The following is a 25,720-nucleotide window of genomic DNA, read 5'->3' as shown; positions in this document are numbered from 1 at the left end:
CTGCTTTTGGAAAAAGACCAATTTAATTGATGCGCATTCCATTTCCTACTGTTGTGCAAATGTAACAGTAGGAGGTCACACATTGGTACCATCTCTGAATATCTGCCTCTCCTGACTCGCCGTTTCATTTATTCTGTCCGTATCAAAGCTTTGCACCATAGCGGCCATTATATCCTTCAGTTTGAGTTGACTCCGCGGGTCCTTCCTTCCCTTAAGCAACAGCGGTTACCAGAATAACAACTGCAGTAAAGGGCTGGATATTCCTGGCTGAGGCTGGTTGGAGCCCATACTGTCATTAATCTATCAGATACACGGTGACAAGAAGAATGACAAAATCTTGACTAAAATCTTCATAATTTTACATGCAGTGGATTATCTGATTTTGCTGGAAATGATTAATGGGTTTGTCTGTAGTCTCATTTGTCAACGTGGGTTAAGAGGCATCAGTACAATCATGACATTGTTAGTTAAAAACCTTTGTTAAAGGAATAACTGCTTCAGTTAGCCAATTACTGCCCACTGAATTGGATATTTGTATTTTTTATTTGAGGGAAATCTAAAGTTACAACTTTATTGCATACCAGTTATTTCTTTACCTGAGTCAAGTCACTCTCAGCTCAGATAAAATCAGTGCATCGCCTTGTGAGTGTACATACATTTTATATTAATATATTTTGAGTTCAATGTTCTCTACATGCCTTCATTTGGGTTTTGAAAAAAGGGTAAAACCACCTCAATGAATTTAAAAACTGTTTTTCTTACAATATCATTAAATTCTTCTCATGTGATACCTTAAAATGCACTTAAAAGTACATTTATTGAAACTATTCAGAAGTAGCTGATGCAGGCTGCTGATACGGAGACAGGCAATGGTGTACAACTAAACTGACTGATGTAGCTTTGCTGTAATCAGGGCTTGTGCTTCTCATCTGGGGGAATGGACCTCCTCATGCACCAGGTGTAGGCACATGCACATCTTATGTTTATGTAAGGGAACAGCAGGCGTCCACTGATGCCACCAGAGGTGAAGCAAGCCTGGGAGGAAGTGGCGGCCAATGTTTGCACGTTGTTGGTCATCAGTAGAACTGTATTGCTAAGCTGCACATGTGCTCATCTGATTGATGTGCCCTGTAAATAGCCATTGGGACATGACATAACGCCATTGACCAAAGATCAGCTTCTTCTTGGTCTATGGTGAAAACGTTTTCTGTTGTCCCAAAACAGCATTACGCCATGGTTGTGCCAGACCAGCCTCATTAGCATACTTGTGCACCTACTGGTACAGATGGAGTGCAATTTGTTAGTTAGAGGGCGAGGGTGCTTGGCATGAGAATGTTGGATGCGCCAACTTGAAACTAGCAGTGACTCTTGAACTTGACCGAGCCCCAGCTTGCATGATGCTTAAATAGGGCCCTTAAAGTCGAGAATATATTCACATCAGCCAATCAAGATGGTCATAGCTGTGAGCATAGCATGCTCCTCTGTGCCAGATGCATCTCCTTGGTGCTGTTGTCAAACCAGTCACCCCCGAAATGGAGACTCCACCCGTATTCTGACCTTTATGGGCCAGAGATCTGAGAGAAAATGTACTTTTAGCTACAAAATGAGGTTCCAAACAACTTCTCTACACTTTCTTTATAATTTAAAAAAGTAAAGAACTCACTCACAAAAAAAACCCAGACCTTAATAATCCCATATTTAAAACATATCACTCACATGATTACATCACTTTCAGTGTAAAAAAGGTTCCATTTAAGATGTTGATTTAGAAAATTATTGCCCCTAAATTTATCTGTTCAAGTTATCAGGGGACAAGCAGTTGGCACTTACACCCCCAAATATCCAATCTGGACTACCATGTCCTGAGACTGTGGCACCCCACTCGTGTTTGTCCTCTGGAGTAACATGATGTCCTGTGGCTTCAGAGTGCTGACACAAGTATTATGCAAGAGGGGCTTTAGGGCGGATGTTTTGATGCTGCTGGGTGGCCCTGTTCATGCTCTGGAAATGTTCTCCAACAGGACTCTTCGGATGTAGCGGCTGTTGCTATTATGTAGGCCAGCAGCACCCTGCAAGGAAGAACTTCCCGATGGTCGACAATGTACAGCAGCCACAAAATGCTTTTAATGTGTGAAGTTGTCCATTATATGCGTGTTACATAAGGCCGTTCTGCTGATGGTGCTGAACTGAGGTCAGACCTCGTGGTGAGCAGGCAGCAACACAGATGAATTAAAAAATCATGAAGCATACAAATCAGGATGTCTTGATATTCAAGTAAATTGTTTGTCTACGAAAGACACACAAGCAGATGTCCAGATGTGACACGTGGCTCGAGAGGGACGGGGCAGCAAGAACGCGACAGAGTTCATATGACGTTTAGGGCAGGTTCGGCCAAGAATCTCTACGAGATAAGAAACAGAACCTGGGAGGTAATGAGAAGGAAAAGGACAGGAAATGAAAATAATAATGAATGGAATGAGTGTTTGATAGATATGAATGTAAGGATCAAGTGTACAATGGAGAGAGAAGCAGCAAAATTGGACCCACCCCACAATGAAAAAGATTTCTGTTTTGCTGGCTGAGGTTAGTGAGCCACCAGCAGAGCTGCAGGGTTAAAGAGCGGCAGTGGGATGGTAGTTCACACAGCTTTGGTTCAGCTGAGATTTGACCCAGAACTGATTTGACAGCAGTGCCTCTGCAAGCAGGAAAAGGGAGTTTCTGTATACTTCATTCCTCTCCCTTTACCTTTGTTTTTCCATATTTCCTCCTAAACCTGCCTCTCTCTTTTGTTTATGGAGGCTTGTCCTACTTTCAAAACATAAGTAGCTGCACCCTTATGAAATCCTAGTCTATAACCTAATTTTTTTTCTTAGACATTTCCAGCGCTTTTTAGTCAGCAATATTTAGTTCCAAAAATGGCTCTCTTTTGGGCAGTTATTTTTCCTCTCAATTTTTGGGAAGAAATCCGAACTTAAACTAGAAAAACATGTTTTTAAAACAAGAGTTACTGCAGGGCATGTATCATACAAAGAACTTAACTGGTTGTTTTTATTGATCATCAAGAATAATTCATTTTAATTGCGTGGGTTCTAATAAGGACACAGCATGGAGTAGTTGTTGAGCATCCTCCCTCCCCTGCTGGTCAGGTCAAGCTCTCCGCTGTGGTCACTAAGGCCCAGGATTACGGTCTCTTCACTCATAGCTGATGGAATTTAATAAGTAAGCCACCGGTTTAGCTTTAGACAAATATTGTCCTTTTTATTCCACGTGAACTTCCTTTTCAAAATGGGTTCACTAGGCTAGGAACTAGGCTCTATTAATGTAGCTAATGTGGCCTGCAGAGCTAAGAGGAGGAGCAGCCTACTGAGGGCGGGTTTTGTTGCCTCCTCTTCCCAACTCCAAATCCCTTCGATTTTGCGCGTTTCCCCTGGAGCAACAAAAGTCTTCATGCAACATTTTTCAGGTTTACCGTTCTCCTTTAGGACTGTAAGCACACCTTGATGTGCAAAAGTTGCTGGAACTCCTCTTTATGATGCCAGGGAAAGCTGACCCTCCCCGACAATTTAAAAAATATTGTCCTGAAGGTTTTAGTGATTTTCTTCATTTGGCAAATTATTAATATGCAATAAGAGTTAAGATTGAGGGGGACTGATCAGGCGAGAAAGACCACTGAGAGAGACAGAAGTCTCCTAGTGATTCTGTTGCATCATGAAAGTGAAAGCAGATGTTGAGCAGCTCTGAAATTTAAAGCAAAGAGCCCAAGAGACTGAAAATAATGACAGATACTGTATAAGTTAAATGAGACTAATCAAAATTACTTCACGCTTGGTGTTCTTGCACATGCCTCAAGCAGAGGACTCACTGTGACTGCAAAGAAACTGCTGGATTTATGTACCTGTATGATCAACACATGCATAATAATCTGGTGAGGACCACATCCAACCTTCATACAGAGTTAGCGAACCCCCATCACAGTATCAAAAGAACCAAAGCAGGAAACGCTGTACCCTGTCAGGTTTGACGACTACCTGGGAAGTTCATTCCCCTCCCATAGAGTTTCCACTGCTGAAAAAGGTCACTCTCTACTCCAGGAAATATGGCAGGCCGTAGAAACAAGCTGGCATAAATAAACAGTCCGCTCTGCGCAGCTACTAGCAGGCAGCCAACGTTAAGCTAGCAAGAGTAAAATTAAACTACATTGCATGTTTCTGGTAGGGATAGAGCTGTTGTGTCTGACGCCTCTGAGGAACGACGGTGGCTCTGAAATCCATTCATCCATTTTCTTCCGCTTTTCTTGTTAAGGGTCACGGGGGGGGCGGAGCCTATCCCAGCGGCTTTTTGGCAAGAGGTGGGGTTCACCCTGGACGGGTCACCAGTCCATGGCAGGACCAACACATATAGACAGACAACCATTGGCTCTCACAGTCACACCTACGGTCAATTTAGAGTCTGGATTAACCTGGTCCCCTCTCGATGTCTTTGGACTGTGGGAGGAAGCTGGAGTACCAGAGAGAACCCAGCAGGAACAGGGAGAACATGCAGACTCACACAGAAAGACCCCTGGCTGGGACTCGAACCCGGAACCTTCTTGCTGTGAGGTGACAGTGCTGACCACTGCACCACTGTGCCTCCAATGGCTCTGAAAACACTTTATAAAATTGATTAACTGCCATTAATGGGGTAAAGTGACCGCATTTTGAACATCAAAATGGTTATATCCTCACTTAAAGAATGTCCAAACTCACAAAAGTGACAAATTTACAGCATAAGGTGACAGTCAAAGTACCTTAGCATGATTCAGTGTCACCAGCTGATAATGCACATTAACATATTTACAGCCTAAGGTGACAGTCAAAGTACCTTAGCATGATTCAGTATCACCAGCTGATAATGCACATTAACTGAGAAGAGAGTGCACAGGTACTTTGATTGGAGCTACAAACCTTTTTTTTTTTCAGAGGAGCTCCTTTCTTATTAAGGCCAGCCAAGCTCCCACTGGCTCCACTTTTGTTCACACCCTGTTGTGTTTATCTCAGTTGACCAGTGGACCTCCAAAGTTGAAGAACTCACCTGTAAGTATGTTGGGAGGTGCTCCAATAAAACTGCATGGTTGTTGAGCTTTCCCAAGCATGACACTTGCATCCTCTCCCGTTACATGGCTGTGGGGCAATGGGGTGGGAATTCATTACCCCCCTGTACTGGAGATTATACAACATTTTTATTCCTGAGTGGCTTGAAAATAAATGCATACGTAACTGAATGTAGTTGACTAAAGTTATCAAGAAAAGTGATGGTGGGTTAGAGCTGGTTATGTTCCACTTTATTTGTTCTATGTTGGTTGGGGAGGAGGAAATAAGTCACACCGTATGTTGCTAAACGGTAACAACAGCAGCCACTGCTGGTGAGTATAATTTTTTTTTTTATATCTAACCAGGAAAGATATCTCTTTATTCAAACTGCTCCTCGTAACAGGGGCAAAGGGCCGTTGGAAGGACAAGACCTGTCACACGGGACTCGCTTTTGTCAGTGACCTGAATCTGAATCAGGTCATAGCCGGAGTAAACAAGATTCAGACAAAGAAATGTGGAGTATTCCAATCTTAGCGGTATTATTGCAGTGTGTTGTATATGTAAATGGATGGTAATATTTAGTTATTAAGACAATACTCTGATACGACACCCTTGAAGATAACATTTTTGATTTTACCTCCCTATACCCCATGGCTTCATAGTCGGAGTGAGCAATGATCAGTGTTTTCCAGGGTTTCCCGCAGACATTTTGTTAGTTAAGGCGGTGGGGTGGTGATGGGGGCGTGTTGTTGTGCGGGGGTTGATGTTCTGTGATATCGACCACAGACTCTACTCTACATTAAACAATTATTTAATAAACAATAAATATGAAAAAAACATCATATTAAATAGAAGAAGAAGAAAGGTCGGTCGGCTGTCCAACTTCCAGATGAACGTCCCCCCCAAAAAGTTTTATTTTTCTTTTTTCCCAGATGTTGCCGAAAGATGATGGATAGCGAAATAGTGCAATGACGTTCAACCAGCACATGCCGCTGTGTGGACAAATCCCATGGTTCGGAGGCCAACCACACAGACCTCCTGTATTTAAAGATTTTGAAAGATTTTAAACACTGACTCTTTTTTGATTCATGACACTTTTTTAATGCATTCTGCTGAGGAGTGAGACTGGCTCTGGTCACGGTTTGGAATGAAAGGAGGAAAGCAGGACAGAATAACACGGCCAATATCATTTTTTAATTTTATTTATTTATTTATTTATTTTTGAAGATGTCAGTGAAGGCGGCAGGCGTTTGTTGCTTAGGCGACCGCCTAAGCTGTAAAGTGCTTTGGGAAACCCTGGTGTTTTCACAGCTTTTACAACACGCAAGGCAGTCAAACTGCTTACTGACACAGCTCTCACTTCTAGTGTTCAGCAAGTGTTACAAAGTCAGTACACAGATTTTTTCTTAATTAGGAAGAAAACACTCAAAAATGTACGTTGATAGCAATATGACAGAATTGGTTTCAAGTCAAACCACAGAGCAAAACTCAGGCAGAGATGTAATCTGGGCGTGCATCCTCTTGTGGTCATTGCACTGTGCTCTGAAGCAGGTTAATGGGAATGGCGTATTCTTTCAGGATCCCATATAAACGCCTTCATCAAAATATTTGGTGGTTTGGAATAAGATCAATAGTTCAACATTGTCAATGTTTAATAATGAAGTGGGACTTTGGCTTCAGCGTTCTGACCTTCCTCCCCATGATGCCATGCGTCATCCAGTCGGTGAGTTTGCTCACAGTTGATTTTGCGGCCCGCAAATGTGTAAACAGACCAGGCAGCAACAGTGTTCCCTGAAACTAAGTTACTGTTGAAAAAAAGGGATGTGTTATGACGTGACAGGGCCATGGTGACGGTCTGGTTAGGTTTAGGCACTAAACCATGTGTTAGAGTTTAGGGAGAGATCTTTGTTTGGTGGCGGCACGGTGGTGCGAACCTAAGCTAACCTAAACCTAACCAGACCATCACCATGTAGTGGTCAGCACTGTCGCCTCACAGCAAGAAGGTTCCGGGTTTGAGCCCTGGCTGCAGCACGGGGTCTTTCTGTGTGAGTCTCCATGTTCTCCCTGTTCCTGCTGGGTTCTCTCTGGTACTCCAGCTTCCTCCACAGTCCAAAGACATCAAGGGGGGACCAGGTTAATCCAGACTCTAAATTGACCGTAGGCGTGACTGGGAGAGCCAATGGTTGTCTGTCTCTATGTGTTGGCCCTGCCATGGACTGGTGACCCGTCCAGGGTGAACCCCGCCTCTGGGATAGTCTCCAGCTGCACCCCCCCCCCCCCAACCCTTAACAGGATAAGCAGTAGAAAATGGATGGATTGATGGATCTTTGTTTGGTCACTCACATTTGGATGTTTGGTGGTTAGGTCACTCACTTCCTGTTGAGTGAGTTGCTTGATAGTGAAAGAATCTGCGTTTGAGGCGCAAATTGGGAATGACAGAGGCGCCTCCTTTCACAGGTCAGTGTACTACAGTATCGCCGTGGTTTTGAAACTGTTGTTTAAGGGTCAAATTGTCCCATAATGTTGCTCTATGTGCTCCACATGACCACATGACCTGCAATTAGTATTAATGATAATGCCATGACAACACTACTTCCACTCAGAGTCGCAGACCTGTTTTGAAGTCAGACACAACACTCAAGTGTCAGGTTTCACTCGGCCTCCCACGCCACAGTTCGCAGAAAACAATCAATTATTCTCAGAAATGTGTTTGCCAGAATGAGGACTCTTTGTCCTCTTCAGCCTGAGGCCCAAATTGAATAAATTTAGGCATCTTGAACCCCTGGTTCATTAGAACATCCAAGTGCTCTTGTCTTGGGAGCAGCCAAGAGAAGAAGTCTGTGAAACCAGAATAAGAACTGCCAATGCATTCGTCCTGAACATATCCTCTTGTCACACTTTTCACATGCACTTTTGAACATGAAGACCTGCATGTAGAAGCGCACTGGACTCTCCAGGCTGTGCAGCAGGCATCCACCCTGTGAGTTTCATGTGATTTGTCTGAGATTCATGTGATTTGTGTGAGTTTGTTTGGTCTGAAAGCTTTGTTTATTTATAGTTCTCTCTTCTCTTTCCTGGGGGTGTGACTCACAAAGCTGCTTCTAAACAGTCAGAGAACTGTTGCAATCAAGCTTCGCTCAGTCAAACAATGGAGATGCTGTTCCGGTTAGTATTATTACAGGGGTGTGGAAAAAGTTTTTTTCTTCTTTGCTGATTTCTTCTTTTTTTTTGTGCATAATTGTCACCCTTTATTTCCAGCATTTTGAAGCTTGTATGATATTTTATCATGCTTATTGATTAATAAGGACAGAAATGATTGGAATCAATACAATACTGATCAAGTCCACATCTGGTGACTGCAGTGTGCAGTTTTTGCCACTGTTGGGCTCTGGCCACAGCTCTAAGTGTCTGACAGCGTTATGATCAATTCGTTGTCACATAAAGTGAACAGTGTCAATGTGAGAGCCGCTAAGGCGCGAAGAGAGCCGCTAAGGCGCAGCGTAGACGACCAAAACTGCACGTGTGTGTTTTGCATTCATTTCAAACACGTGGCAACAAATAGATACAGCACCGTTTGCAAACATAGTGAAATAGAGACACATGGATGAAAACACTCAATGAGACTGTTGGTTCAAAACCTGCTGAAGAGGTTTGCTTGGATGCTGCTTTAGCATGTTGAATCAGAGTTGGAGTGCTTGGCTCGTTGGTCCAGTTGATTCAAGTTAGCCTGGATGCTCATCCACCCTGCTACATATTCTTTGATAGTGTTTTCCAAACAGGTCATTGGCCATTGTGTTGTCACCCAGTGCTGGATTGATTCTAATACCTTATGACCCAGTAATTAATTCAGACTCAGAAAGGGGGAAAACAGGTCGCCCGTTTAGAAATAGCTAGATGATCCCTGAAAGGTCCATCCATCCATTTTCTTACACTTATCCTGTCAAGGGTTGTGGGGGTGAGGGGGGTGGAGCCTATCCCAGCAGCCTTCAGATGAGAGGCGGGGTTCACCCTGGACAGGTCGCCAGTCCATGGCAGGGCCAACACATAGAGACAGACAACCATTGGCTCTCCCTGTCACACCTACAGTCAATTTAGAGTCTGGATTAACCTGGTCCCTCTTGATGTCTTTGGACTGTGGGAGGAAGCTGGAGTACCAGAGAGAACCCAGCAGGAACAGGGAGAACATGGAGACTCCACATAGAAAGCTGGGACTCGAACCCGGAACCTTTTGGCTGTGAGGCGACAGTGCTGACCACTGCACCACTGTGCCGCCCACACACATACTTATATACTCTACAAATAATCTTAGTTGCCTTTATTTTCAGGACTGCGTGTTGTTTCTCTCAGTATGAATGAATGTACTTAGGTGAATTCATGTTCAGTTGCTTTCTGTCATTAAATAAACAACATTCTGACATTAATGAGGTTTGGGGGAATTCTTTGCTCTTGTTTTGAGCTTGGCAGTTCCTAGAAGGAGCTGAGTCAAGCTCTTTGTAGAATCTCTCTAAACTCTCTAAAAGCGGCTGTAGGGCAGGCAGTGCTTAAACAGCATTAAGAGCATAAGACAAGGTCCATCACATGATTCTCCCCAGGATAGAATCGGTGACCAGAAAATAACAATGGCTTGTTGAGGAAAGACGGGGTTGTCAATTAAATGTGAGATGGGACTTTTTGTCGTGGTGGGTTGTGACGCTCCATAGAAGAACTTGAGCCATTCATGCCAACCTGTCCCCCCGTAGCTTAAAATGAGACTGTTAGATTATCCAACTAAAGTGTGACAGAACTATGGTGTGAAAACAAGGCTCATAGTGAAGCGACTACAACACGACATTCTGAAGTCAACACTTTATTCACGTTAAGGAAAAGAAAAAAACAGTATCGTCAGTGTAAAAGTACTTTCATGAGCTCAAAACTTGAAGTAAAGAACCAGTGAAACGGCAGGATACACCAGTGAGTTGTTGTACGCTGCATTTTACAGTGTAATTGCATTAAAAAAAACAGCATTAAAACACGGTATTTCTTAGGTTTACCCCACAATGTAAAGTATACTCCCAAAAACATAAAAAAGCTATTTGCTACTTTAAATTATGCTTTCATGAACAAAAATGTTGGGGTTTGAATTACAGGAGAGCCTGCAGTTCAGGATTCTGACTCAAATCTATAACCAATAAATTATTTAGAACTAATACATTTTGACAGAGGGTTTCCATTTTAGGCTGCAAACCTGTTCATATTTTTTCCTACACACGTGTCTGTGTGCATGAGCCCGGACACTGAAGATCAGGACAGTCATGAAATGGACAGCATTGTTTTATTTAAAAGTGCTGTGGATGATAGCGTGGGTATTTACCTTGCTGGCTTAACTGCACACATTTGTGAGTAAAGGGGGGAGACTCAGGTGCAGGAATCGCACAGGCAGCTGATAAGAAGTCTTTAACGTGCAAAAAAACCTGAGAGTTGACAGAAAATATGCAACAGCAGCACAGGAGAGGAGGCAGAGAAGAGTCTTTTTATTGAGCCAAGGCCAAAACCTAGAAAAAGACCCAGCAAGACGGCAACCATCCAAGTGCCTATTTCTTCATCTTTGTTATTTATTGAACCCAAAAACTGACTGTTCGTATTGTTAGTGTTGTGAGAGAAGCCAGCACAGTTGATCTATCTCACCCCCACCCCCACTCCTCTCTGTCCTCTCCACCCCAGCCCCATCTCTCTCCTCCCCCTCTCAACCCCAACCGGTCAAGGCAGATGACCGCCCGCTCTGAGCCGGGTTCTGCCTGGGGTTTCTTCCTGTTAAAAGGAAGGTTTTTTTTTTCTCGCCACCGTCGTTGAGTGCTTGCTCATGCGGGAATGTTGGGTGTCTTTCATGGGAGTCAGGTTCTAGACCTGCTCTTTGTCTAAAGTGACTTGAGATGGCCTCTGTTGTGATTTGGCGCCGTATAAATAAAGATTGATTGATTGAATCTGAGTAGATCAAACAGGAAATGGTACAGTGGCTTCACAACAAATGACAGTCACAGTGATAACTGCAGCCTAACAATATATCACTCAGATTTCTGGCAAATGCTAGAATATTGTAAAAATCAGAATAGATCAGATTTATTTTATTTTTTTATGTGTGTAATACATAAAATGTACATAATCTCAGCTATAGATGTTTGAATCAACATGCAGAGAACATTGAAATAATGAAAGTTAATATCACATATTAATTAAAAGTAATGTTATCTAGTTTTGTCATTAAAAGTAATGTGTTAATATAAAATATTACTTTTAATTAATATGTTATATTAACTTTCATTATTTCAATGTTCTCTGCATGTTGAAAAATCAAAAATCATTCATAATTTCACAATTTCTTTGTCCCACATAAACATACTATGATAAAACTTGTTGCTATTAATATTTTGAAGGAGAATGGATGTAATTCTTGGTGTAAGGTCCAATATTGCTCTCAGATTATTTATTTATATGTTTACACTCGTCTCTTTCAATCACAATAATAACAATACAACTCTAGAGTAATAAAAGCTTTGCTAAAATCAATGAAAAAGTGATTTTACGTGGTAGTCCAACCCCCCCCCCCCCCCCACGCGCCTGACAGTCCCTGTAGTTTTATTGTATCATTCCCATGTCATTTGATAGACACGTTTTCAAATGCATCTTCACTCAATCGTAATGTGTGTCAGCACTAAGTGACCTGATAAAACAGTTACAGGGAGGTCACATCCTTGTGGCTTCACTACTGCTCATGGTTGGCGTGGTGGTCTGGTGAAGTTTCCCCCTGGGATACTGCTTCCTGTTTAAGTGGTGTACAAATATTGGTACAGTAACTTCTATGTGTCTGCAGCCTCTCCACACAAACACTTCAGCTTGTATGGACAAGGCCTACAATGAGAAATAAGACAAGCATTTATCCTGTAATTGTGCCTGTCTTGTTCTCCTGCAGCATCTTATTCGCCGACATCGAGGGCTTCACCAGTCTGGCATCCCAGTGCACGGCTCAGGAGTTGGTGATGACTCTCAACGAGCTCTTTGCCCGCTTTGACAAGCTTGCTGCGGTAAGGACCCACACATTCTATGTGCAGAATACTGGGGGGTGAGCAATTTTATGTTAAAATGTTGAATATAAATGTGTAGGGGAAGGTAGATTGTGCAGGCAAACGCTTGTCTTGCATCCTGTAGGGTGTTATTTATGTGTGACATTCGTTAGAGGTGAAACAAACCTGATCATATTTCTGTCGGTCATCCTGCCTCCTGGTGAACAAGACTGACATAAATCATTGAGTGTTACTGAGCCCTAAGCTGCTTTGCATAAGGAGAAGGAGCACAGGATGGTTGAAGATGGTGGACATGAGGGGGAAAAGCTCTCTTAAAGCTCCTAGACAGCCAGAGCAGGAGCAGCATGGCGAGGGAGGCCTTGAGGTGCTTGTGGTAATGAAACTGTCTCGTCTGTGCGAATATTTGATGTGGTATTGACACACTGATAACACGGTGTTGATGGTTCTGTGACAGCTTGATAAAATCGGCGGGACATTTCAGCTACATCGACAGACAAGGTGCTGAGATGGACACCAGATAAATCAGTCATGACAGCAACAGATGAAGCAGCGGTAGACTGATGTTAACAGTGTGACCCAGAGCAGGAGCAACAGAGCAGGCCCTCAATAATTCTGGAACAGGGATCCTCTCACGATTTAATCAGCCTGTTTATATCTGGCTTTCACACAATCGCATGCTTCATGTTCACTTAGTCAGTGTCCACAGTGTGCTGGTTGACTGAGTTTGCATGCTTCAACAGGTGTACATCATTTTAGAAAAGTTACACTCAATCATTCACACATAACCTCTCAAATTTATAAAAAGGGCATTTGTGTAACAGTTGTCAGCCATACTGTGACGTGAACATCGCAACGGTCGCCACAGCCAGAAAATATTGCAATCAACTGGGGGACAGACGCCGACCACGTCCGTTGCGCGGTGCAGGTTTTATTTTTGTGTGGCAGGTCTATATTTTCATCAGTCATTTAAAATGACGGAATCTCCATGGCTCAGTTTGTGCTGCATGGCGACCAGAACAAACAGGGCTGTGTAGCTGGCTAAGAACACTCCACGCCACCGATAGAACGTGTCATGCACGTCTTCCACTCATTTCACTGCAACACCTCCAGAGACACGCTGGTGATGGACTCTAGCACGCTGGGGTTTTGTTCTGTTTTTGCTAATGCATCCATCTCCCCTTGTGTCAAACTAACTGCCTGAGGTTTCCTTTTCTTCTCAGTAGAAAGACCAGTATTTTACAGTAGTTCTGGCCTGGTTTGGTTTAGCCACAAAAAAGCTTTTTGTACTTTACATGTAGCTAAAAACATCCCAGGAGAACAGCGTGCAGCCGCCCTGTCCACAATAGAATGAGTCGTCGCCTCTTACAGCCTAATCCACTCTGAGAGGGTATTTAAAATCTATGTTTTTGGCTGACACAGAAGGTCAAACTGGAGTAGAACTCTTTAGCCTTTATCTAAAATTAATTTTCAATCTTTGTTAAAAAATGAATGTAGAACTTAGAGTTGTTCAGATGGTGCTGAAACGTATTTTTACATTTGAGGGACGACTGAAATGATATTTTCCATATGCATGTCCTTTCAGGGATCTTAATATCAGCTACAAGAGTTCTGAAATACATAACCAAGCAATGGTTTCAGACATTTTGAGTGAGTTCTTGTGTTTACAGGACATCTCCAAAATATCAGCTTCATATTTCTGCAGCAAGATGCTTGTTTATATCACATGTTTAATATCCGAACCTTACTCAACAGCATATGAATGAATATGTATATTGTCCTTTTCTTATCCAGACGCCCCATGTTACTCTGGATGTATGTCATTTGTTTATGAAAGGTAGAGTGGGGCACTAATTAATATTTATAGGTGAAAAGAGCACAATGGCACTGCGACTGACACTTTATGTCCATGCCAGATGTATCTTGTATCTGTGTATAAACATGCTTAGACGTGCGCGTGGGTGCATACATGCGCGCGCGCGCACACACACACACACACACACACACACACACACACACACACAGTGATCTTCACACAGTAGGCCTTTTTGTATTTTGCCACAACCATGTGCTAGAGAGATACTCAGGTGGCTATCATGAGACACAGCGTTCTCCCAGGCCCTTTGGATTCATGAGCCCACACAGACACACAACCACATAAATACACAAACTAAATTGTGATCGCACCAAGACTTCAGACATCCGCCTTCACTTGTTCCCTTACCATTCAGCTCTGAGGCCAAAGGGCAAATTAAAGCATCAGTCCACCTTTTTTTTTTAAAAAAACCCATAACATATGTTTGAAATATTTTGAATGTGTAACGCGCTGAAGCTGTCAACGCGTTACACATTTGAAGTCCTAGTTACAAAACAATCAGGTTTTACAGAATCAGCAGACACCCAGCAACATTAGCACTGATATGGGGTCATATTTTGTTGTATCCATACAATAACAATAAAGGCACTCTGTTCTATTCTATTCTTTTCTCTATTTCTGTCCATCAGCTGAAAGAAAGTCCAGTCCAGTCTCCTTTTCAACTTTTTTTTGAGTCTCTTTCAGCTCCTGACACCATCTGAGCTCGTGGAGATTCACCAGCCATGTGTTGAACAAACTGAATATTAGAAGAGGAATAAACCGTATATTGAACAATGTCTTTCTGTGATATTGTGTCTTGGATTTTATTTATATTATTTATATTTTATTTATATATTTTTATTTCTATTAAGGTTCTTGATTCACCATTTTGCAGCCTGTGTCCACTGAAGCATGCTCCTGGAAGCTCCCAGGTGGAAGCATTTGACAGCACTTTGGAGTTGCAGGATTTGGTTGCTTAAGATGGAATATCAAAGGAAGACAACCCCTCAAACCCCTCCCCCCACCCCCCACGGCTCCAGTTTGAGTGGGTTCATGAGATTTGGTGGCCAAGGAAATGGCTTGTCGAGTGAAATCGTCTCGTTCAAGTGCTCTTCCAGTGTTGCTGTTAAACATATAGGATGTGATATTTTTCTTTTTGGTGTGTGTCATTGGCCCTTGGAGTAAAGAACTGATGAGAGCTGCGTTTCATTGTGCGAGACATTTTTCAGCTTTCGGCGACTAGAATGGACGCTCAGCGTTGCTGGAGTTTTATGGGATGTTGCAAACATGCACCGCTGCCGCTGAAAACATTTCAAAAGACACAGCTGCAAGAAAACAACGTTTTGGTGGAACAAGGCCCTAAATCAGTGCTCAAAAGCAGATAGAGTGATTTCTAACCAAAGAAAAAGTATGAAACATAAAGTGAAACTTTTTAGTTTTATTTTCTATTAGCATGAAGGACCAATATGATGAACATTGGTTGGATTGCCTGACATTTGGTGTTCCGTAACCTAAGCAATTGTTTTGAAAAGGGCGTTTGAATATTGTTATAGATCATCCAAGCCCTCAGTAAGTGGTGACTTGTGCGTAGAACACTGTAAAATTTAGAGTTAGTGCACATCTACAGTAAGTTCTCTCTCCCAACAGGAGAACCACTGTCTGCGGATCAAGATCCTGGGAGACTGCTACTACTGTGTGTCGGGGCTGCCGGAGGCTCGGGCCGATCACGCCCACTGCTGTGTGGAGATGGGCTTGGACATGATAGAGGCCATCTCGTAAGATGATGATTCATCGGTGGTTAACTGCAGTTTGTGTAACACAAAAACATTTGTCTTTACTTGTTGTTCAAAGCCTGATGCTACTCCCCCCCCCCCCCCCCCCCCCTCAGAAGGGCATCTGTCTATGTTAGCATTCTCCCTTCTCTTCATCTACCCATCCTCCATACACACATGCCCTGTTCAGGTGGCAGGAAAGAGTTCAAAAACCCAGGCGTAAGTTAGCGTTGCCGAACACCTGGTTCCCTCATCTCAAAGTCAGCGGAATTACTGAAAAGGTTTTTGGTGAAAATTTCGAAACTAGCAGAAGATGGTTTTACAGTTTTGTCCCACAAAATAGCTTTGTGATCATAACATTACACTTCAAAAATCACAACAGCCATGTTCATTCGTGAAGGTTCTCCTGCTGAAAAAAAGGGTTCAAACTTTTGCCCGGTTATCTTCAACACTGAAGAACAATGCAAGGAAAAATCCCATTGGCTTTTGCTCAAGGAAGCCACGGTGATGCTAACTTCCTGGTTGGCCTACATCACCCCCGCACTATGAAATCAAAGCAAAGCTGTATCCAAAATATAATTATCATGATTATCATAAACATCAAACCTTGCGTATGTTTAAAAGTGTGTTTTACAGATTTCTCTTTACAGATAAGTGGTGTGGTGTTCTTGCAGGCTGGTACGGGAGGTGACAGGCGTGAACGTGAACATGCGAGTGGGCATCCACAGCGGCAGGGTGCACTGTGGGGTGCTAGGACTCAGGAAGTGGCAGTTTGACGTGTGGTCAAATGACGTCACACTAGCCAATCAGATGGAGGCTGGGGGCAAAGCTGGGTATGTGTCTCTGGTTCTAGTGAAGTGAATGGGAGGTCTCATGTGCTACAGGCAAGAATATTGTTGTGGTTTTTATTTTATTCCCATTGCAGACGTATCCACATCACAAAGGCCACGTTGAATTACCTGAACGGCGACTATGATGTGGAGGCGGGAGCAGGAGGAGAAAGAAACGCCTACCTAAAGAAGCACAACATAGACACCTACCTCATTGTGGGCTGCAGTCAGAAAAGGGTACAGTCCCTCGTTACTGTTTGAAGCCATTTTTTCAGATGAACTCTGGCTCTGCTTCCCCAGACATGAGGCAGCAGGTGAGTTCTCACCTCCTGGAATGAGGCGACGGATGGAATGTGCAGGAGACATCAGCTTAAATCACAAAGACGGTTTCCTCTGGTGACAGACAACAACAAGTGAAGTTGTTTGATGATGTCATCAACAGAGTACAATATTGTTGATCTGCAGTCTGACATTTACATTGCCATGTCTGTGTAAATTACCTTCCTGCGTGTTTATATGCTTCTGCTTTTGCGCCAGCTGAATAATAGGAATGTCATCAGCCCACTCTGTTGCTGCCAATCAATGACCTGTTTAATCAAGCATGAGCTCCATCAATAGACTTTTTACAGGGAGAAGTCTCTAAAATGTCCTCACATACGACTTCCAGATATTCAACGTTTGGCCACTTATAGGCAGAATATTGATGATAATATAATGTAGGATTGGCTGATTGGATAAAAAAACCCTAAGAACAGACTTGTGGCTGTGGAGGACTGAGTATATTACAAGACAGCGATCGTACATAAAAGGAGGGAGACAGACAAGAAGACAGGAAGATGAAAGGAGAAAAGGTCACAAGAAGGAAGATATTTAACAATATAACAGGAACTGACATCAGACCACAAGAAGAACACAAACCAGAAACACACCGAGGAAAACCGTCATTTCAGTCTGAAACAAAGTCTAGAGCTCAACGACAACGCAACAGTATCGGCGAGTATTGGCAATTTCTTTGTCCTATCAGTCTGGGCTGGTCTGTCTTATCAGGCTGATAGTAATGTCCAAATTTTTACTCAACTTGACAAGAGAATAATGCGGTAGATATGATTTATGGGCCTTTCTCCCCAAAATACAGACTTTTTCAAAAAGTTGAAGAATGTTTTTCAGTATGTTCAGTGTGTGATTATGATATTAACTTATTTTTACACAGATGATATCAGCATCTATAAAAATTTGCCAAATCAGTCGGACTACAGATGTATTAGACCTCAGTAAAAATGTCCTACAAATTAAACTATGCAGAACTAATGATACATGTGTATTAAGACCTTAAACACCACAGCGTAACTTCCCAAAAATTGAGCAAGCGATGCTGAATCAGAGGGTTGTTCTAGCTGGAGCCGTATCTAAAGATGCTCACAGCCAGTCCAGAGTGGACTCTGTCCCAGGCGTACAGTATCAACGGTCTCTCAGAAAGGATCGGTTTTGTCTCCTGAACGGCAGTATGTTTATGACTAGGCTACATTTATCAGCTGTTCTTGTCCCCCAGCGGTATCACAAGTTGCGACTATAGATAGCGTGTCATGTGAAGTGATATCCTCCACATTTTACCGCCTGTGCTGTGAGACAGAGGAAAGATTGTACAGTGCAATTACTTTAGTTAGCTTCCAATTATGTATCTTAAAAAAAACAAAACATCCTAGAGCGAGTGTACGGTTCTAATCTCAGATCTGTGAGAAATCAAGCCGTTACGGATATCATCTCTGGAGGCCTTCTTGGAAAGCAATACAGATGCAGCCGTGGGGAATCAGTGTTTACTGCCGCTGCTGTTTGGGTGCAGGCCGCTTTTATTTTGTCATGTTAAAAATGTAAGGAGTAACTAAGGAGCAGGGTAGTTAGTTGCAAAAACACTGTTGCGACACCATTAAGAGCTTCAGCTGTGTGTGTCCCACTTCAGTGACTATCTTAAAGACACCTGACTGACTGAAGACAGACAGTGATTTGCTCCTTCCCCTCAGAGTCTCTGAATACACAAATATTGTTGAAAAGTTGAAATTTCCACATGCTATTAATTAGGACTGACGATAGTTCCTCTGGTGTCCACCAATTTCAGGTGTAAGATTATACATTCTAGGGATTAACAAGGTTGATAAAATTGGAGATTCTTGCATAAAAGAAGCCGTAAAAGTTGAGGGAAACTATTCCTATAGCTGTTCCAACTTTTCTCGCTAATGTGCAAAATCAGAAGACTGTGTTATGCACACTGAAGCATTATTTGGATGTTGCCGCCCAGCAGGAAGTCATACATTACTCCATCATGCACATAAAAGCCCATTCATTAACAAAGCAGGACAGAGAGATTATTGAAACCATTTGAAGTACAGAGACACTGCAATGGAAGTCAAGATGCGAACAAGAGATTCTTTCCTAAGAGTGCTGGGAGCATGAGTCTTGTTTGCAGGGGATGAGTAGCTGGGACCTTACGTATTTGTTAATAAATCTAGAGTTGGTTTGTGTTCTTAGTTTTGTGCAATTGCCAATTCTGTTATCTATAAAGAAAAAAAAACACAAATAAATGAGAAGTATTTTCAAATTCATATCTTCTGGAGTGTGAACTGAGAGAGGAGTAGGTGTCTTTATGCAGCCAGATTCTGATTTTGTTTTCTTGTCTGTAACAACATCTCCTGCACGTCTGTCCCTCCTGGGTGAGGGATTCCTCCTCTGTTGCTCACCCTGAGGTTTCTCAGATTTTTCCCTGTTAAAAGGGTTTCTATGGAGTTTTTCCTCAGTCCATGTGAGGGTCTAAGGACAGAGGATGTTGTTATGATGCCATGTGAAGCCCTTTGAGACAAACTGGTGGTGAAAACGGGCTCTACAAATAAAATTGCCTTGCCTTGCCTTGCAAAGAACATGTCAGACACACATTGTAATGTTAAACATTTTCATCAGGTCTCTTCCTCGGATTGGTTCTGACCCGAAGAGGCGAAGTAGGGTGTGCACCCACGTGCCCTATGGCCAAGGATAAGACTCTTTAGCACCCGATATGTCTCTGACTTGCTCAACTATGAATAAATGGTTGAAACAAAACTGTCCATGGGTGCCGCACAACAGCTGAAGCCTGAGTCCTGATGGTTGAAACCATCTGCTCTGACGGAGCTGGCGTTATTGTTAGCGATGCTAGCCTAGCCACTGTCTGTGGAGGTAGAGGGGCTGCAGGAAGTTGAATGTTTCAGGGTCTTAGTGAATACTTTCATGATTTATCTGTTTGAGAGAGAGTAGACTCCCCCCCCCCCCCCCATCTGCAGTGACGAGTGCTACACAACTCACTGCAAATACAACCTCTGTTTTCAGCAGAAGGAGATCTTGTTACTGTGTTGTTTGTTGCGCTACAGAATGAGTTATAATAAATTCTCTTCATCTCTTCCAGAAAGAGGAAAAGGCCATGATAGCCAAAATGAACCGACAGAGGACAAATTCTGTCACCCACAACAGCGGCCACTGGACCGACCGTCCCTTCTACAACCACCTAGGCGGGAACCAGGTCTCCAAGGAGATGAAGCGGATGGTGAGGACGCTTCAGAGACTTTTCTGTGTTATAACATGTTTGGAGCACCGCTATTATGCTTGTTAAAATACCACAAGCAGGTTACTCTCCAGCCCATCTCTCATTAGCTGATGAAGCCACCATGTTGTTAATACCCATGATCCTTTGATCCTCAGCCCTGTTAAAGCAGTGTTGATGGCCCTTGATGGAGCACACTGCCTCTTACTCTTGCCCTCAGCGCTGAAAGCCTCTCTGGAGCTTTCAGGGGGATAACCGCTACACCTAACCAGCAACAACGAAGCCACAAGTACCACAAGAAACTTGTTCCATTGCCAGCTGAGCAGCAGCCCAGTAAACAAAATTACATCCCCCACCATCCTCCAAACTTCAGCCTCTCCTGGGCTGCATTGTATTAGGAGGAATAGCTTGAAATGTGGCAGCAGCGGAGAGATGCAGCCGTTTTATTTACATACTGCTGCTCTCCCTGCTGAGCTGACCCTGCAAACAGTGACTCACTCAGTGAATGGATGCACCCACACCTGAAACACACACACACACACACACACACACACACACACACATACTTTTTCATCATCCTCATGGTAAAATCCACCCACCACTCTGTGTGTCTTTTATAGAGAAGAAGATGACAAAACAAGATTCACTTAAATATTAAAGCCCACACACAATGGTGACTACTTTATTAGGTACACCATCCTAGCAGTGGGTTGGTCCCGCTTTTGCTTACAGAATAATCCTAGTGATTCATCAAGGTGCTGGACCCATTCACCAGAGATTCCCCCAGAGATTCAGGATAACATGATGGTCTGCAGCAGGATTCAGGGAGGCTGAACCGCTTTGACTCACGCTTTCATCTTATTATCGCCAAATTCTGACTTGATGAACTGAATGTTGCTGCAAAAACAGAGCCTCATCAGCCCACATTTTGTTTTTCCAGTTCTCAGTCATTCTCAGTCAGTCGCTGTCCTCTTCATTTTCCTTCATTTTCCTGGTCTGAGCTGACATGGAGGCACTGGTGTGGTCCTCTGCTGCTGTAGTCTGCCTGGTTCAAGGTTTATATGTTCAGCACCCATGGATACTCTAACCTTGGTGGTTCTTTGACTGACTGTTGACTTTCTCAGCTCAAACCAGTCTGGTTATGCTTCTCTGACCTCTGCCACCATGATGTTCAGATCATTGGGCTTCATGCAGAAAATGTTCTGCTGCACATAGCAAAGATAGTAATATAGTCCTCACTCCTGGAATTCATTGTGAACCTCTAGTAACATTAAAGTCTCTGAAAGGCTCGGTGACAGCCAGTCAGAGGAGGTACACCATTGATGTCTGGAGCAAGGAGTTACAAATAGACACAAGTTTATGCTCCGTGTGGACTAAAAAGTCCTGCAGTACGTAAGAACAAATTATTGCATGAGTGCATTTGAAACCATGCACCTTTCAAAGTTGGTGATCACCTTCTCTTCCTCTGCCTCATGTTTAGTTTGTAGTTGAGCACATCCTCGTGACCATTTCTACACGCCTTCATGAACTGAGGCTGTGTCATATGATTGGCTGATAGGATTTTTGCTGTAATGAGCAGTTGAATAGGGTTTAGCTCATAAAATGGCCATTGAACGATGAATGAACATCTAAACTAGTTTCTACTAACATATAATGAGAGCTGTGTTTGTAGCAGCCTACAGACCCCCCCTGGTGGTCGCAGGGTAGAAAGAGCTACAAAAAAATATTTCAACATAAGAAGTGCAAATCAACCTGTTAGAACAGAGGAGAGACCGAAGTCCTCATTCATCAGGGTTACCAGCTCTTCATGGAGAGATGGAGTTTGAAAGATGTGGGTATTTAGGACATGATGCATCAATAATATTCAGTGGTGAAACACGCAATCAATTCACAGAGGAGGTCATGTGATCACTGGCACTGGTAGAATAACTCAAATGGTTGAGAATGGATTTTGATGAGTCTGGAACTGGATCTGATAGGGTCATATGGCCTCCATGCCCTTGTGCGTTCTCCAGTACTATTGTGTCTGTGTTTTTCTGCGTACTCTTTGCATAGTTAAAAGAGAAATTGTCCATCGGAAAGCCAGGAGGACTAACAGGTTCTCAACGCATTTTGTGTTCTGCTCTGTAAATTTTGAAGGGTTTTTCTTGGTCCCGTGAGTTGTTAATTAGCATTAGACTGCATTATTTTGCTGCGTTAAAGCCTTCAGTGTGTATTGCTGTCATTTGCTTTCATAATTAGCGGGCTGAGGAGCCCACTGAACTTTAAAAGGTTGTATTATAAATTGGTTTTGAAGAGGAACAATTAGCTGTTCTTGACATCCACACTAATGTGTCACCTGTTCATTCCCTCGCTGTTTAGACGTGTGATCCTCAATCACTGGAGAGAACTAGAGGGAGACTGCCTGTTGGGCTGCGTTCACAGGTTACATGTTACCTGTCATAACAAAACAGCTGTGCAAATGATTGCTGATGCATGCGCATATGTGAGAATGAAACACTTGTAACTTTAATGATCAAAGACATAATGCATGACTTACAGGTGTACTACATACTGAGGTGTTTCCACTAGTTCTTTGACAAACACAGCATTATACTGGATCAAATCTTTGTCAGCTCGTAGTTTCCGAACCAGCCAGTCAGTTCGTGAATCAGAGCTCTGAAAATGGTATTCAAGTAAAAACATGAAAGTTTAATGAGGAGAAAATATTCAAACTATTGAATATAAAAGCATGCAGTTCATATATATATATATATATATATATATATATTTGTTACGATAAATACTCGTGCAGTAATGCAACAGCCTGATTTGAATGTTGTCGTTGTTGCTGGTGGAACTGGTTGTCCTATCAAAAGTTCTAAATTCAAAAGTATGAATTTACTGTATGTCACTTCTTTAAATGAAAGGCAGCAAATCTTTGTGAAGAATTATATTCAAAAATACTTATTTTTCCTGTCAGTTGACTTATTGATTTATCATCATTCTGATATCTTTGTGTATTTGTGTGTGTGTGTGTGTGTGTGTGTGTGTGTCTGCGAAATCCTTCAAATGTTAAGTAACTATAGTAACACACACACACTCTGTCAGATTAATAGAGTGGAGTTAAAAGCTGCAGCTGTGTCCTCCGAGGTGTAGCAGAAGTAGAGAGGAAAAACTCACGTGAAGCTTCTCCAATTGGAACTGAAATACTTTACTCAAGCACATCTACCTGATTATATTCCACAACAGGTAATAATAATGGTTTGTAATTGGGTTTGACCCCCCCAAGGGCCTCCTCAGCAGCAGCCCCACTCATATGAAATGCAGCAACATGTGGTTGGCTAAAATCATAAGTAATATGAATTAAATAGCAGCAACACAACATGTCAGGAAGAGAACAACAAAATGATCCAAGCTGGCTTTTAAAAGCACCACAGCTGAGACTTGTCATTGAAAAAGAGGCTTATCTGTCTCAGCTTCCTGGACGAGCACATTCAATTACTGCCTCTGACAGTGTGACAGTGGCTCCTGTATTTTTTCTTCATTTGCTTGATATCAGACGGAGGTGTCACCAAAGTGTCTGTGTGTGTTCTTTACGCCCCGACTCACAGAGCTCTTTCAAAGTTTGTGAAAATCTTCTGACGTCAACTGGGTTTGCAGCAGCTCAGCCCTTCTTCATGCTCAGGCCCTATTTTCTCTGCTGCCTATCACTCCCTCGCCATCTCTGAACTGCTTATTATTCACCCAGCGAGCTGCGCAGATGAAACGAGTTGTACAGACAGAATTGTAGCGAGTGAGAGAGTCAAAGACACGCAGAGGGCATGAGAGAGAATCTTACAGTCTTAAAGTTTGTTTTGTCATGACAGCTGTATTACAGCTGCTTCAGCATTGACTATGTTCACCCATGAGGGGGAGCTAGAGAGACGCAGTAGCTCACCTCATGAGATACATACTTATATGTCAGGGATCCTAGTTCTCCCCCTTATAGTTGGAAAGTCACAATGCTTAGATGAAAAATGGACGTCCTGAGCACATTTTGGGATCTGTTTTTCTCCAATTCAAGTCCAGTATGATTTCTTTGTTGTTGATTTTCCCCTCATACAGTAGCTTCAGGGCATAGTGAGGCCACAGTCAGGCTTTATCAGCACGCAGATGCATTAGTAAAGCTGTTTATTTCAGTAGCTGGGGGCCCTTCTTTGACATTTCCGAGAAGACACATGTCCAGCCCCATGCATTGACGAAACCATCCATCCATCCATTTTCTTCCGCTTATTCCTGTTAAGGGTCGCGGGGGGGGCTGGAGCCTATCCCAGCGGCTACAGGCGAGAGGCCGGGTTCACCCTGGACAGGTCATCAGTCCATCACAGGGCCAACACATAGAGACAGACAACCATTCACACTCCCAGTCACGCCTACGGTCAATTTAGAGTCTGGATTAACCTGGTCCCCTCTTGATGTCTTTGGACTGTGGAGGAAGCTGGAGTACCAGAGAGAACCCACGCAGGTACAGGGAGAACATGGAGACTCACACAGAAAGACCCTGTGCCCGAGCCGGGACTAGAACCTGGAACCTTCTTGCTGTGAGGCCACAGTGCTGACCACTGCACCACCTTGCCGCCTTGCATTGACGAAACCCTCTCACAAATTTTCAGTGAAAAATTATGTTTTAATGAACTGTTTTTGCTCGAAAAAAAAGAATAATTAACTTATATTTCTCGTTAACAGTGCCTGCCTGCATGTTTGCAGATACTGTGCATATATATTTATCTGGTGTAGCACAAACGAAAAATCTTAGAAATGCTGGATTGATTTTTCTTTTTGGGGGGGGGGTGTAAGTTGACATTCTATGTGGGTTTTGTATTCTGTGTATATCTTTTTTTTTTTAAAAGCTATAGAAATTAAGCCAGAGGCTATAAAAGGTGAGGAAATATTACCACCGAAATGATACTTTTAAAGGATCTAATAGTTATAGTGCAGCAGCAGCAGCAGCAGCAGCAGCAGCAGCAGCAGCAGCAGCAGCAGCAGCAGCAGCACGTCACACTAAACAAATCCGTGCAGATGTACTGTCAACCTTGGACAGGATAATCCCCAGTGTTCGACTGCAGTTAGTGAACGAACAGCATCGGTGGGTCTCCGGCACTGGAGGAGTCATTTAGTGTCAGTGAGACTCAGCCTGTTGTCTCATATTTCATCCATGGCTGCTGTGGATGATTAGTATGTGCAGCTTTGGTCTTCACACAGACATGAAAATATCAGCGACACTCTTATTACGTTCCAATCTCTTGTTAGATACGAGGAGGAGAAAAACTCAAAGAAGTAACTGAAACTCCTCGTCTGTCTCCGCTCAGTCTCAGTTTTTTTGTTCTTCATTTCTTTTACATTTTATCACCTAATTTGATCATGGGAAATATACGTAGGATTTTTCTTATAAGTTTCTTGTGAACCACAGCTTGCGCGGCAGCATTTGCAGTGGATAGATAAGAAAGGCCCGGTGCCCGCCTTAATGCAAATGCCTCCCATGTTTTGCAGACACCTGCTTGACTTTCCCACTTCAAGCTTCTCCTCATTTCACGGTCTTTGTTTCAAAGGTGGCAG

At 43.0% G+C, this 25,720-nt stretch overlaps 1 protein-coding gene across 3 annotated transcripts in view; it reads left to right on the top strand.

Moving 5' to 3' along the window:
- Window positions 1-25,720, top strand: part of adcy5 (adenylate cyclase 5) — a 96,790-nt gene that overhangs the window by 49,230 nt on the left and 21,840 nt on the right. For all 3 annotated transcript variants that reach the window (XM_086220877.1, XM_086220876.1, XM_086220875.1), the window contains exons 4-8: window positions 12,016-12,127; window positions 15,627-15,754; window positions 16,426-16,584; window positions 16,677-16,818; window positions 20,009-20,146. In XM_086220877.1, the coding sequence (XP_086077003.1) occupies window positions 12,016-12,127; window positions 15,627-15,754; window positions 16,426-16,584; window positions 16,677-16,818; window positions 20,009-20,146 (679 nt within the window). The remainder of the gene's footprint in view (window positions 1-12,015; window positions 12,128-15,626; window positions 15,755-16,425; window positions 16,585-16,676; window positions 16,819-20,008; window positions 20,147-25,720) is intronic.

Source organism: Aulostomus chinensis, chromosome 12 (genome assembly GCF_037954235.1).
Source record: "Aulostomus chinensis isolate RoL2024-O1b breed Wild chromosome 12, RoL_Achi_v1.0, whole genome shotgun sequence".
Classification (NCBI taxonomy): domain Eukaryota; kingdom Metazoa; phylum Chordata; class Actinopteri; order Syngnathiformes; family Aulostomidae; genus Aulostomus; species Aulostomus chinensis.
The sequence above is the reverse complement of the archived record's forward strand: the minus strand, read 5'-3'. Positions and strand labels throughout refer to the sequence as shown.